General features: G+C 38.3%; 1 protein-coding gene across 1 annotated transcript in view; it reads left to right on the forward strand.

Moving 5' to 3' along the window:
* LOC101882757 (integrin alpha-X) overlaps positions 1 to 15,904 on the forward strand; it is a 34,422-nt gene that overhangs the window by 13,428 nt on the left and 5,090 nt on the right. Inside the window, exons 13-26 of the mRNA XM_073918082.1 lie at positions 46 to 182; positions 3,478 to 3,624; positions 3,699 to 3,902; positions 6,210 to 6,343; positions 6,470 to 6,612; positions 7,898 to 8,046; positions 9,327 to 9,458; positions 10,880 to 10,950; positions 11,029 to 11,170; positions 11,336 to 11,434; positions 11,858 to 11,937; positions 14,660 to 14,746; positions 14,839 to 14,917; positions 15,009 to 15,104. Coding sequence (XP_073774183.1) covers positions 46 to 182; positions 3,478 to 3,624; positions 3,699 to 3,902; positions 6,210 to 6,343; positions 6,470 to 6,612; positions 7,898 to 8,046; positions 9,327 to 9,458; positions 10,880 to 10,950; positions 11,029 to 11,170; positions 11,336 to 11,434; positions 11,858 to 11,937; positions 14,660 to 14,746; positions 14,839 to 14,917; positions 15,009 to 15,104 — 1,700 coding nt within the window. The remainder of the gene's footprint in view (positions 1 to 45; positions 183 to 3,477; positions 3,625 to 3,698; positions 3,903 to 6,209; positions 6,344 to 6,469; positions 6,613 to 7,897; positions 8,047 to 9,326; positions 9,459 to 10,879; positions 10,951 to 11,028; positions 11,171 to 11,335; positions 11,435 to 11,857; positions 11,938 to 14,659; positions 14,747 to 14,838; positions 14,918 to 15,008; positions 15,105 to 15,904) is intronic.

A 15,904-nucleotide genomic window follows, 5' to 3' on the forward strand; every position in this document is an offset into this window, starting at 1 on the left:
TGTATATAATCTTATAATAAACCTTTTGTTATCCAATTATTGTAGGTTATTCAATGGCAATAGCAGCACAATCTAAGAAAAAGTTTGTTATTATGGGAGCACCACGATTCATGCATAAAGGACAAGTGAGCATTTCAGAAATTGGAGATAACACAACTAACATGCTGGTGGATTCACCCAAGGTACACAAATATTTCCCAGTTATTTATAAGCCTCAGTTCAAGGGTAAGGTTAAAATGCCACTGTTAAACTATTTTAAATGTTCCTAATATTGTGTTTGTGGTCATACCAACGCAATCTCACAGCAATTCGTAAATTTTTGATTTAGTGGTTAATTCGTTTGAATTCATATGATCTAATTCGTACAATTTAGTACGATTTGCTCATCACCCAATGACCATGCCTGCTTTTTAAAATTGTACATTTTTGTATGACTGAACTCGTACGAATTTGTGCGAATTAGCCACTAAACTGACAAAACATAAAATACTTAAGTTTCCTCATGAGATCAGGCTGGTCATACGCAATCAATTTATGTCTATTGAAGATAGAAACATAATATTATCCGCATAATTTTGGAGGATCCAGTCTTTCAAAACACAATTCAAGCTTAAAGCAATTAATATTTGTGAGCAGTTAATGAAAACCCGCAGGCTAATAATTTGCGTATATGTTACAAGGCAAAATTATTAGCTCTCCTAAGACATTTTCATTGTTATTGTTATTTTTAAAACAATTTCAACACATTTTAAACATACCGTAATTAACAAATTAACTAATAGTTATTAATTAGTAATTAATAAACAAATTTATAATAATAAATAATAACTCAATTATTAGTTATTTTAACAGCTTTTAAATGACTAATCAATAACTAATAAACTTGCAATAATAATTTACTAGTTATTTCGCAAGATACTAATATTCAGCTAAAAGTGCAATTTTAAGACCTAATTACATTAATTAGGCAAATCATTGGACAACAGGGGTTTGTTCTGTAGCTAATCAATAGAAATGTCTTTAGGGGACTAATTGTATTCATCTGTAAGACTAAAAATAGACTTTATTTCAGTCAAAATAAATAAACTAAATAAAAATGAATGAATGAATGAATGAATGAATGAATGAATGAATAAATAAATAAATAAATAAATAAATAAATAAAGGGAAATTGTGAAAATTGTCTCTCTCTTAAAAATCTCTCTCTTAAACATCCTTCAAGAAATATTTGAAATAGAATGACATTTTACATTCATTTACATTCAGCAGCTTTCAACTGTGATACACAATAAGTCAATGTATCTGCACTTATATCTTTTAATATTCCCAGCTAAAATCACACACTACATGAACAGTTGAAATGGAGAAAAACACAAATATGGGCACTTTAAAGAACATTTCTTCAAATGTGTACACATTATATAGGCTGGAAAGCTGGGTTGGGCTATCTGGCACGGTCCTCAAATGGTTCAGATCTTACCTTTAAGGGAGAGGTTACCATGTCAGTAGGTGACCATAGGTCAGGGTGGACACCCATGGCATGTGGAGTCCCACAAGGCTCAATTCTAGCACCTCTCCTGTTCAACCTTTACATGCTCCCTCTAAGCCAAATAATGAGTAAGCACCAAATCTCCTACCACAGCTATGCTGATGACACTCAGATCTACTTAGCCTTACTGCCTAATGACTACAGCCCCATTGACACCCTCTGCCAGTGCATTGATGAAATGAACAATTGGATATGGCAAAACTTTCTTCAGTTAAACAAAGAGAAAACTGAAGTGATTGTGTTTGGGAACAGAGATGAAGTTCTCTAGGTGAATGCGTACCTTGGCACTAAAGGTGAAACAGCGAAAATTAAGGTCAATAATCTTGGTGTGACTCTGAAGTCAGATCTGAGTTTCAATAGTCAAAGCAGTCAGTAAATCATCATACTATTTTTTTAAAAACATTGCAAGAAGCAGATGCTTTGTTTCCAGTGAAGGCTTAGAGAAACTAGTTCATGGTTTTATCAGCAGCAGGGTGGATTACTGTCACGGCCTCCTTATAGGCCTTCCCAAAAAGACAGTCAGACAGTTACAGCTCATCCAGAACATTGTGGCCTGGATCCAGAACCAGGAAATTAGAGCATGTCAAACCTGTCCTCAGGTCTTTACACTGGTTCCCAGTTACATTCAGAGTAGATTTTAAAGTATTCTATAAATCCCTAAATGGCATAGGACCTCAATATACAACAGATATGCTGACTGAACGCAAACCCAACAGTTCACTCAGATCTTTAGGATCATATAAACTAGAAATCCCAAGAGTTCAGTCAAAGCAGGGGGAAATCGGCCTTCAGCCACTATGCCCCTCGCTGCTGGAATCAGCTTCCAGAACTGATCAGATGTGCTCCAACATTAGGCACATTCAAATCAAGACTGAAAACACATCTGTTTAGCTGTGCCTTTACTAAATGAGCACTGTGCTGCGTCCGAAAGATTTCACTATTATGTTTTTCTTTTCTTTTTTATTCTTTTCTAACCTGTTTTAACACATTTTAAGCTGTTTTACTAGTTTATATTATTTGTTGTTTATTTTCCTATCCTTGTCTTTTTTATTCAACCCTGGCTCATTGTGACAATGTAGCCCCGTGGACGTTTCTGCAGGTGGCTAAATATGTCCCAGGAGGTACGCATTTGGGAAGTTTTTGTTTTTGCGAATCCGTGAGAGGCCGCTGTGCCGCACTTTTTCGCATCTCGGACGCCACTCAGGAGCGCGCGCCGTTCGCGTCCAAGCTGTTCTCACACGAAAAGCCGGCGAAGGCCGCTGTTGAGTGACCGTCTGTCCGACTGACGGACTGAATGATTGAACGATCGACCAGGCGGCCAGCCAATCGGCCGACCCAGCCTCCCTCCTCCACCTCCTTCCCTAAACCCAAGCGACGATTTACAAAAGCCGTCCAGAAAAGAAAAGCAAAAGCCCTTTACCGTGTTTTTTGATTTCGCCGCATTCTCGCCCTGTCACGAACTCACAAACTTTTATTTTTTGGATTTTGTTTTTCATCTTACCTGACTTCTGGAAGCGCTCTTAACCGGACTCGAACCCGGTCGTCACCGCGGCCGGCTCCTCCTCCTCTGGGCCTCCGCTCCACCGACGTAACACTGCGAGCTAAGCGGACAAACTGGTTGTGGCGAGAAAGCCCTCCACACAGAGGTGAGTGAGCCGTGACAGCCAGCGAGCAAGCGTGAAGAAGAGGAGCTGCGTCACACCGCCCCGTAGTGTTCGCTCGAAAAAACCAAATGCTGCCATACGTACCTCTGGCCACGTAAATCGTGGTCTCCAGAAACGTCCGCAGGGCTACCATTTCAGAATGAGCTTGGGTTGTTTTTATTTCTGTTTATGTGAAGCACTTTGAATTGCCACTGTGTATGTAATGTGCTATATAAATAAACTTGCCTATTAAAGCGTAATTCATAAATTTTTCTTCTTTCTTAGCCTCAGATTGGTTCATACTTTGGAGCTGAGGTCTGTGTAGTCGATCTGAACTCTGACTCGAAAACAGATCTTCTATTAATATCTGCACCCACATATACAGACTCTCATTCTGAAGGCAGAGTTTTTGTGTACTTTTACTCTCGACTGGTAGGTTGAAATATAAATTCCAGACATTAGGAATCTCATATACCTTTAAACCCTTTTTCCGTTCGTTTTTGCAGCCATACTTCAGTTTTTCTGATGTGGTGCTGGTGGGCATGGCCGGTCAGAGGGGTCGCTTTGGCTCTTCTCTGGCCAGTCCAGCAGATCTGAATGGTGATGGTTATAGGGATGTGCTGGTTGGTGCTCCGTTAGAGGAAGACGGACATGGCAGCATCTACATCTTCAATGGAGGCACAGATCGAATAAATCCGACATACTCACAGGTTTTCCACTTTTAGGACTCAGCATTACACTGTAAAACATTTTTGTAAATTAGTATTTTGTGATTCATGTTTTATTTTCCTTGTTTATTTATGCTTTTGAATTGCATTATTGGATCTTGATCAACTTTTAACCTTGAAAAGTTGACTTTTATTATCATTTTTATTGAAGTGATATATTGTCTGGGTGGTTGTATATTACGGTACAGAAACCTTCAAGTGAACTTTTTTTTACAGACTTATTTCTTTATACATTTGTCACGTTCACCAGCGATCTAGTCTTTGCAGATCACTGGAAACACTCACTATCCCTCGAACTAAAATTCTGCCACTGAACTGCACTACATTTCCCATCAGGCACTTCACTCACACACCAGTTCCGGATCACACCTGATCATGTACACCCAGCTGAAAGCTCATCATGGACTGATATCCTGGACACAGTGCTGAGTCTTGTTTGCTGTAAGCGTTCCCTTGTCTAGTCGTGCTTTTGAGCTTTGCCTTGTTCCCTCGTGTACAGTATGTTGCTTGGCCACCTGTATAGACCATTTTGCCTGTTAACACAACTAAGCTTTTGGATTACCCTCATGCTTCAGTTTGCTCCTGCTTTGACCATCGCCTGCCTGACTCAGAGTTAATAAACTGTATTTGGGTCCCCATCTCCCCAAAGAGTAAATAAAAGTCACTTTGTTGAACTGTAGAGTTGAATTTTCAGCATCAAAAGTCAACAGAGCAGAGATCAACATCCCATAATGCTATTCACAACCCTAAATGAACAGAAAACACTTGTGAATCACAAAATACCAAGTGTTTATTAGCAGATATAATTTACAGTGCAGTTTTTCAGTTTTGTCTCTACCTTTTACCATTTCTTTATTGTCATCCATATACATTTTATGGGGTATTTGCATAGGTGGAATACTCAATAGGGAATACAGAATACAAAATATTGGTCACACTTTATTGTAAGGTAAAATTGTCACTATTAACATGACTTTTAGCCTAATAGACTCTTAATTTGCTTTTTATTAGTAGAAGTTTTCTTAAAAATTGGCTGGTAATAAGCCACTAGTCTACTAAAGTGATGCTCCCAATACAATTGGAGCTACCAATAAACATACTGTATACCCTAATTAAGCAAGGTGATGCTAATTTAATCATCCACATCGAAAATCATTGACATCGTCTTTTAATATTTGCACTGGGTAGTTACAGAAACTAAGAGGCTTTCGAAAATGATGACACGTTTTAGTCATGTGATGTAATCATGTGACATATTCAGCTAACATGCTGGAGGACATTGTAAAGATGTTTTGGATGCTGTCCATTTTGACAACTTTATTAAAGATTTACGTCAGGTTGTGCATTCTCCATATTGCCTCTCTTCTAATGGCAGGGCTGATTATTTCTCTTACCCTCCTTTTTGTTTCACCAGAAAAGACTCTCTGAGATTAATAATCTCTTTTACAGGACTGTCCTGGCCAAATGAAGAGCAAGTCAGAATTGACAGACTTTAAAAGAGCAAACTACACATTAAGAACACTTATACAATTATAAATCTTAGAATCACCCTCCATTTGATGAGCGATGGACTTGGAATGACAGTCCAAACAGTCCAAAGACACACATTTTGTGATTTCAGTATAGAATCAAGAATATTCCAACCAGATGAAGCCGTGTACATACTGTACGTAAAAGCCTTCTTACCTAATTCAGTCCGAACAAAAGGAACAGAGAGAATAAAAATTCTGAAAATGGCAACCCGGGCTTATTGTGGAAACGTAGTCCCGTGGACGTTTCTGGAGACTGCGGAATACGTCCCGGCGGGTACGTACGGCTGCAGTTTTTGATTTTGCGAATCCGCAAGAGGCCGCTGTTGTGCGCTTTTTTGGGTCTCAGACGCCTCTCGCGAGTGTGGTTCGCGCCCGCACTGTTCTCGTGTGAACCCACCAGAGGTTGCTGTCTGCCTGACCGGATGATTGACTAGTATAGTGTCACACCGCCCCGCAGCGTTCGCTTGAAAAAAATTTACGCGGTCGTACGTACCCCCCGGGATGTATTCCGCTGTCTCTAGAAACGTCCGCGGGACTATGTTTGTTTAAAAGAGATATGAAGGCAACATCCCCAAGAAGGCCTTGTAAACAATCAAATACCAATGCATTTCTGCAATGCTACACTTATACAATGCACAATGATTAGTTAAAAGTTTACAGCAAGTTACGAATGTTAGTGCAGCGTGTTTCACCATGAACCACTCATGATTTCTATTTGCACTTTAAACATTCTCCTTTTTATTATGTGTGATTTTAGAGGATTCCCGGATCATCTGTGCACTCGGGTTTACAGTATTTTGGATTATCTCTGAGTCAGTCCTCTTTAGATCACAGCGGAGACACTCTACCAGACATTGCTGTTGGATCTAAAGGAGCAGTTTTGCTTTTAAGGTTCAGTATTCTTCCTGTGACTGTAGTAAACTGTCATTCTTAACCCATAGGTTCTGGAAACAGTTTGATCTAGATATTGGCTATATTTTGTATGTTTATATAAGTGTATTTTCATACAAACTACAGGTCCAGACCTATGGTGTCTGTGGTTCCGAAAGTAACCTACAGCAGCTCCACAATCTCCACCAGTGAAACAAACTGCTCAAGGCCTCTGGAAAACACCTTGACTGTGTGCTTCAATATGAGTGGATACAAACACGCTATTACAGGTATACAGTTAAGGGGAAAGATTATTCAACACAGGCTCATTCTGAAAACATAGCCCTCTATATATTTCTGGAGATTGCGAATTAGGTAACCTGAGCTACATATGGCTGCATATTGCCTTTAAAACAAATGCTATGGGGTGGTATGGTGCAGTTCCTTTTCATGCTACCAGCTGACTGCTTACCTCCGTATGGATGGCATTTCCGCTGTTACCAGTTTGCCCAGTGTCTTGCCATGTATGTCGGTGGACTTGTGAACTAGAGCGGAGTTGACCGCGACGATGTGGTTCAAGTTTGGTGAAGAACAGTTCCAGAATGCAGGTAAGATGAAAACAACACTAGTCAGTCTGTGCTTTTGAAAACATTATTGGCTCCCGAGCCGTATTCAGCGCTCTCCAGAAATATATATAGGGGTGGGTATTCAGAATGAGCCTGGATTGAGATTATTTGCCCTCCAATAAAATTTGTATTCTTTTTCCAAATGCTTAGCGGAACAAGGACATTGTTCACAGTATTTTTTATAATATTGTTTTTTTTTATTTTTTTTAGTTGTATTGGACTAAAAAAGGTCAATATGCACGCACATTACAAAATAAATTAGGTATTAAAACTATTATATTCAGAAATGTTTTGAAAAATCAACAACTTCACAGCACCTGGGAAATATTTTTTAAAAGTTTAAATAAACAGGGGGCTAATAATTTATATATATATATATATATATATATATATATATATATATATATATATATATATATATATATATATACATATACATATACATATATACATGTGTGTTTGTGTATATATATATATATATGTGTGTGTGTGTGTGTGTGTGTGTGTGTGTATATATGTATATATATATATATATATATATATATATATATATATATATATACATACATACATATATATATATATATATATATATATATATATATATATATATATATATATATATATATATATATATATATATATATATATATATACATATACATATACATATAATATACATATATACATGTGTGTTTGTGTATATATATATATATATATATATATGTGTGTGTGTGTGTGTGTGTGTGTGTGTGTGTGTGTGTGTATATATATGTATATATATATATGTACATACATACATATATATATATATATATATATATATATATATATATATATATATATATATATATATATATATATATATATAAACACACACACACACACACACACACACACACACACACACACATTTATCAAAAATAACTATTCAAAATTACTTTCCCAGATTTGTCTGCAAATATTGAGTATACGTTAAACCTGGATGCCAAGCAAAATAACCACAGAGCACATTTCTTGACCAAATCACATGTGCTTAGTGATACTGTAAATGTTACACTGGAGGAGGTGTGCAAAGACCATCCTTTCCTCATAGAGGTAAGTCACATATCACACATTTTATGGCATGAATGGATAGGCAAATGTGAATCAGGTGGAGTGGAACTTACAGCGTATAGCAAGACTGTGTAGTCTAAGATGTGAATGGAGACCATTTTCCTGCGATTAAAACAGCCACCAGGCTCATTCTGAAAACGTAGCTCTATAAACATTTGTAGAGATTGCAGATTATGTAGTTAGATGTATGGCTGCATTTCGTCTTTAAAACAAACGCTACAGGGTGGTATGATGTCTTTTAAGCTGACCACTTACCTCTGTGTGGACAGCTTTTCCACTGTTACTAGTTTGTCCAGTGGCTCGCTGAGTACATCGGCAGACTCGAGACACAAAGAGGAGTTGACCACAATGATGGGGTTTGAGTCTGGTGAAGAACAGTTCCAGAAAGCAGGCAAGAAATAAAGTAAACAAGTAAATAACAGGGTGAGAAAGTGGTGAACTCTGAAAAAATGTTACAAATCAGGCCGTCGGGAGGGCTTTTCTTTTTTCTGGATTGCTTTTGAAAACACTGTTGGTTGGGTTTAGGGAAGGTGGTGGGCGCAGGTCAATCGATGCTTTTGAAAACACTGTTGGTTGGGTTTAGGGAAGGAGGTGGGCGCAGGTCAATCGATGCTTTTGAAAACACTGTTGGTTGGGTTTAGGAAAGTGGGGTGGGTGGGTTGTGCAAAAACTGAAAAAAAAAAAAAAAAAAAAAAACATCCTGAGACCTACTTGGCGCTCTTCAGGAATTTATATAGGGGTACATTTTCAGAAAGAGCCTGGGTCGAAAATCTGGTCTCTGTAGTGCTGGGTTGTACGTTTGTATTTGTTTCTTTTGTGTGCTGTGGATTTTCCTGTTTAATTATCACATTTGTTAATATTAAAATATGTAAACTGTTTTTTCATTTGCCTGTTTTACAAATGACTCCATACGGGTATTCTGCATTCACAAAATGTTGCTTACTAGGGATGCTAAAATCAATCGGCCGAAGATCGGTATCAGCTGATAATGACATACTGTATCACAACTCAACTGGTACTCGTTGATCTGGCCACTCTCATGAAGTGAATGTGCTTATGCAATGACAAAGTTATGTAAAGCTTGAAGAATCAGAATTAGTACTTGGTATCGGGTGATCACCCTGACAACAAATCGCCACTTAGTATCGGCTGCAAAAATCCTGCTCGGAGCATCTCTATTGTTTACTTTGGTTGCAGAATAAGCAAGATGCATCAATTTGCACCAAAAGTCCTATGCTTATGAAGTTGTTTGTCTTGTCCAGGCTTGTACGGAGTATTTTCTCAGCCCGCTGATAAATGAATTAAAGTTCAATTTTGAGGGCCTGCCCTGTAAAAGGCTGGACAATGTAAAGCCTGTTCTCCTACCATGGACAAAAGACAAATCACTCTGGAAGGTAAAAACAACTTATACAAACGTATATTAAAAATGTGTACACATTTATTATATTGTTAGTAAAGACATTGGTTTATTAGGACTAATTTAAAACATTTAAGGTTACATGGGGACATCCTGTACAATTTTTGGTCACACTTTATTTCAAGTGACAATTTAGGGCGTACTCACACTATGCTATCCGAACCGTGCCCAGGCCCGTTCCTGGATCGTTTGAGAAGTGTGAGTGCGCTGAATTGGGCTCAAGCACGGTTCACTCGGCCGGCCCTGGCTCGGTTGGAAGAGGTGGGCCTGAGCGCGGTTCACTTGGGCTAAAAAGCGAGACGTGATTTTTAAGGGACTGTTTCATATAGATTTATTAATTATTCTTACTGTTCAATGAATGCAAACTCCCGTAGTTTTTTAAAGACACACACCCCTCACTGCACGACGGCTGCGCACCTTCAGCAGACCTCATTCCTGCAGCACGAGGGCTTTGTGATTGTTTATGAGCGCCAAAAGTGGTGGATCTGTTCGGCGAAATATCTGACTGCGTGTCACCGCATCCCTAAGGACTGTTTGGTGAAATATTTGACTGTATGTCACTGCATAACAAACGGCTGAAACCATATAACTAGAGAAATCTCCACTGTGCTGAGTGAGAGCACTTCTGAACAGCGCAGCACCGATAACGTAAGCGTGCCCAGGCCCTATTGTATGTGAGTACAGGCTGTCGGGGTAGATGGGAGAGGGGACAAGCGTGCTTTGGCCCGGTTCAAGGCAACTATACATAGTGTGAGTACGGCCTTATACTATTAACAAACCATTAACATCAAGATATTTAGCTCAATAAGCAACTAATAAGTGGCTTAATAATAGTTAATAAGGTAGTGGCTGGGTTTAGGTATTGGGTAGAATTAGGAATGTAAAATAAAATCATACTTAATTATTTATTACTTATTAGTAATAGTCAGGTTTAAGGGTTAGGCAGTGGCGCAATAGGTAGTGCTGTCGCTCCACAGCAAGAAGGTCGCTGGGTTGCTGGTTCGAACCTCGGCTCAGTTGGCGTTTCTGTGTGGAGTTTGCATGTTCTCCTTGCCTTCGCGTGGGTTTCCTCCGGGTGCTCCGGTGTCCCCCACAGTCCAAAGACATGCAATACAGGTGAATTGGGTAGGCTAAATTGTCCGTAGTGTATGAGTGTGTGTGTGGATGTTTCCCAGAGATGGGTTGCGGCTGGAAGGGCATCCGCTGCGTAAAAACTTGCTGGATAAGTTGGCGGTTCATTCCGCTGTGGCGACCCGGGATTAATAAAGGGACTAAGCCGACAAGAAAATGAATGAATGAATGAGTCAGGTTTAAAAGCCAGTAGTTAATGGTGGGAGTTGTAACAAACTAAAGTGTTTTCTATATATTTTTCTTTCTTAACCCATATTCATTTTACAGGTTGATTATGATCTAAACTGTGAATCAGATTTTTGTGTTGACAACCTCAAAGTGGACTTCAACTTTAATGAGTAAGTTAATGGCAACTAGGTATTGATTCAGCCATAAATTGATGTAGTAAATTTTTTAGTTATGTTTATATTTTACAGATCTTTAAACATAGAGATTGGGATAATGCAGGAGATCAGTCTGTCTGTGTTTGTGGAGAACAGAGGAGAAAAATCACTCCACACTCAGTTCAGCCTCAAATATCCCTTCGGACTTTCCTACAGGAAAGTTCTGCCTCGGCTGGTAAGACGAGATGATGCTCAGGGCATGTGGGATTAAATAAAGCAAATATAATGCATTGTTATCATCAGTTTCTATTATTAAATTAGGTTGTAGGGACACTGGAGCCTACAGAAAGAAGAGTATTATATGATCAGGAAAATACTTTTCTTTTATTATCTTGAGCAGGGCAGAGTGAATTGTTATTCTTCAGATGGCATTCAAGAAGTCTCAGAAGGAGAGACCATTTGTCAGATCAACAACCCTATATTTGAAGGAAATTCTTCTGTGAGTAAAACACAATGGACAGATCTGTAGCACTTTACGAAATGGGATCATCAATATGCATTCATTTATACTTAACTAGCGCACAAGAACTGAACCATTCATTGATGATTAGTGCATCATCAACTTATAAATGGTCTGTATAAATGTTATGTACTTTATTACATGTAATTTAAAGTATTGATTTGCACATTGACCTCTGTTATCTGCTTAATCATTTTTTAACTGTAGATGGTATTGTTGAGGTTTCAGCAATGCTTTTCCACTAACTTATGAATCAAATATTATTGTTCTTGTGCGGTATTTGGAAATGTCTTATAGGTGGTTCATTCCACTGTGGTGACCCCTGATAAATAAGGGACTAAGCCAAAGGAAAATGAATGAATGAATGAATGAAATTACATCATGACAACTTTATTCTTCTAGGTGGTGTTTGACATTCTTTATATTATTAACAAAGAAAGTCATTTTGACCAAATGGTGACGTTCACAGCATTGGTTTCCAGGTATTTTCATATTTTTTGTTATCTTATGTTTATTCAGTATTTTTCAAATATGTTAATTGTATTTGAATTCTATTGACATCGATCAGGTATAACATTATGATTACCCAGCTAAAAAACAGAATAACCTACTTTTGGCCACAAAACAATCGCTACAAAATGAGGCACTGAATTACTGAGGTGGCAATAGGTCTTCTGTGTTATCTGGTACCATAATGTCAACATCAGGACCTCCAGTTCTTATACATTGCAGAGTGGTGGAGGTGCAGCGTGAATCTTCTGTTTGAGGTTGAAACTAAAAGGTGTGATTGGGTGCCAAGTTTCAATAGTGTCTCAAGTTGCCATTTCCTCTTTTTGGTAATCGCCATATTTGGACTTTGCTATTGATGTGATGCATCAGGAATACTGATTTGTCAGAGGAGGCCACTTTCTTTCAAGAATCAATGGTTATTGGTCTATTTGATGTATTATGGCGTTTATTCAATAAACTGGCTCTTCATCAATTCTGAGATTTTGAAAATGCATTGCTATTGGCACTTGATTGATTTTGAGCTTTGTTTTAACAGCAGTAATGTAATATTTTACAGATAGCCGTACTATGCTTGCGTCCAATTCCTTACAAATACCACTTGAACCTTAAATTTTATCTCATTATTGTTCCTACATTAATCTTACATGCCAAACACACAAGCACTCTTCCTTTTGAGCATTCGAGTGAATGCTTAAAAATAACCTTGTATTCTCTGTTAAAACAAGCTTAGAGGACTATCTGTGGTTAAACCAGCCTTCTGCTGTTAAAATACCAGCTTAGACACCGAATGCTATTAAAAATTTGCCTAGAGCTGTTAGCAACATCTGCTGGTAAAAATTTGCATAGAATGTCATCTGCTGTTAAACACTAGAGCACCATCTGCTGCTAAACACTAGTCTAGAGCGCCATCTGCAGTTACAAAATAGCCTAGAGCACCATCTACCACTAAAGCCTAGCCTAAAGCACTGTCTGATGTTAAAACCAGCCTAGAGTGCCATCTACTGTAGCCTAGAGCACCATCCGCTATTAAAACTAGCATAGAGCACCACCTGCTGTTAAACACTAGCCTAGAGCACCATCTGCTGTTAAACAGTAGCCTAGAGCACCATCCGCTGTTAAACACTAGCCTAGAGCACCATCTGCTGTTAAACACTAGCCTAGAGCACCATCTGCTACTAAACACTAGCCTAGAGCACCATCTGCTGTTAAACAGTAGCCTAGAGCACCATCCGCTGTTAAACACTAGCCTAGAGCACCATCTGCTGTTAAACACTAGCCTAGAGCACCATCTGCTACTAAACACTAGTCTAGAGCGCCATCCGCTGTTACAAAATAGCCTAGAGCACCATCTACCACTAAAACCTAGCCTTAAGCACTGTCTGATGTTAAAACCAGCCTAGAGTGCCATCTACTGTAGCCTAGAGCACCATCTGCTGTTAAAACTAGCATAGAGCACCATCCGCTGTTAAAACTAGCCTAGAGCACCACTTGCTGTTAAACACTAGCCTAGAGCACCGTCTGTTGTTAAACACTAGCCTAGAGCACCATCTGCTGTTTAAAACTAGTCTAGAGCGCCATCTGCTGTTAAAAACTAGCCTTGAGCGCCATCTGCTGTTAAACAGTAGCCTAGAGCACCACCTGCTGTTAAACAGTAGCCTAGAGCACCATCCACTGTTAAACACTAGCCTAGAGCACCATCTGCTGTTAAACACTAGCCTAGAGCGCCATCTGCTACTAAACACTAGCCTAGAGCACCATCCGCTGTTAAAACTAGCATAGAGCACCATCCGCTGTTAAAACTAGCCTAGAGCACCACCTGCTGTTAAACACTAGCCTAGAGCACCGTCTGCTGTTAAACACTAGCCTAGAGCACCATCTGCTGTTAAAAACTAGCCTAGAGCACCATCTGCTGTTAAAAACTAGCCTAGAGCGCCATCTGCTGTTAAAAACTAGCCTAGAGCACCACCTGCTGTTAAAAACTAGCCTAGAGCGCCATCCACTGTTTAACACTAGCCTAGAGTGCCAACTGCTGTTAAAAACTAACCAAGAACACCGTCTGCCGTTAAAAAGCAACCTAGAGTGCTTTTTGTTGTTAAAAAACAGTCTAGAGCACCATCTGCTGTTAATCAGCAGTCTAGAGCACCATCTGCAGTTCAAAACTAGTGTAGAGCTTCATCTGTATTTAAAAAGTGGCCTAGAGCACCATCTGCCATTAAAAACCAACCTAGAGTGCTTTCTGCAGTTCAAACCCAGCCATGAGCGTCATCTGTTGCTAAAAACACGTCTAGAGTGCCATCCACTGTTAAACACTAGCCTAGAGCACCATCTACTTTTAAACACTACTCTAGAGCACCATTTGCCATTAGAAACTACCACTAGAGCACTGTATGCAGTTTATAAACCAGCCTAGGGGGCCATGTGCTGTTAAAAACTAGACTGTATCGCCATCTCCCATAAAACACTAGCCTAGAGAGCCGTCTGCTTTTGAAAACTAGCCCATTTTAAGACCTCATAATCAATGCAGAGTCAAATTTGCAAACAATCTTTCAGCTTTAATATATAGTGCCCTGTACGTTGCGCCTTTGACACAGTTTGGTTGCCAGGTGTTCACATTGCTCCAGTTTGTGGGGGTCATAATGTTTTGCCTGATTAGTGTACACATTACCACTAACCCAAATATTCTGTCATTTGCAGCGGAAATGCGAATCACTCTGAAAAGAGTGAGCTATCAAAAATGAAAAACATTGGAGTAAAACATGCTGTCTATGTCATCTTGCTGAGGTCAGTGCCTGGTGTGTTTTTCACGTTTTGCTTTTCACTGATTTGTATTCATTACTTTATCAACTATATAATTGTTGGTGTTTCTCCTAAAGACATAAAGATTCCAGCTCTTACATCAATATCACACATGGGAAAAATTATCATGAAAAACCAGTGAAACAGATAGTGGAGGTGAAGGTGCTTCTTTTGACAAAGATTATGTGTATCTTTAATTAAAATAGAATAAATTGAATAAATCCCTTTCTGCTTATTTCTCTTATAGGTGATTAATGAGTTTAGAGAGTTAAATGTAACTGTTTTCATTAGAGTACCTATTAGACTGGGAGCAGAAAACATCTGGACTGATAAAATCCTACAGGTAAAGTGTTTTCAAGGTATGGATTTGGGCAGTAGTGGTATACAGTTGAAGTCAGAATTATTAGCGCTCACTGTTTATTTTTTTCCCCCAATTTCTGTTTAACGGAAATATTTTTTTAACACATTTCTAATCATAATAGTTTTAATAACTCATCTCTAATAGCTGATTTATTTTATCTTTGCCATGATGACAGTAAATAATATTTGACTACATAATTTTCAAGACACTTCTATCCAGCTTAAAGTGACATTTAAAGGCTTAACTAAGTTAATTAGGTTAACTAGGCAGGTTAGGGTAATTAGGCAAGTCATTGTATAATGATGGTTTGTTCTGTAGACAATTTAAAAATATATAGCTTAAAGGGGCTAATAATATTCACCTTAAAATGGTGTTTAAAAAAGTAAAAACTGCTTTTATTCTAGCCGAAATAAAACAAATAAGACTTTCTCTAGAAGAAAAAATATTATCAGCCATACTATGAAAATTTCCTTGCTCTGTTAAACATCCTTTTTGAAAAAAAATAATAATAATCAACAGGGGGGCAAATAATTCTAACTTCAACTGTATGTGTATTTACAGTATGCCAAAACATATATTTAAATATGTAGTTTTAAGAGACTTTGACTAGAACCTAATTTTGTATTTATATGTAAATAATGATTTATGTGCAATTTATGTGCACTCAAAAATATTTTTGCTCCAAACAACTTATTTGAAACGAGGTGAAACAACACAATTCTTGAGGTACTTTTTGGCACAACTTAAATTTGTTAAAATAATTACATTAACTTAATCGATTT

This window comes from Danio rerio, chromosome 12 (assembly GCF_049306965.1).
Source record: "Danio rerio strain Tuebingen ecotype United States chromosome 12, GRCz12tu, whole genome shotgun sequence".
Classification (NCBI taxonomy): Eukaryota; Metazoa; Chordata; class Actinopteri; order Cypriniformes; family Danionidae; genus Danio; species Danio rerio.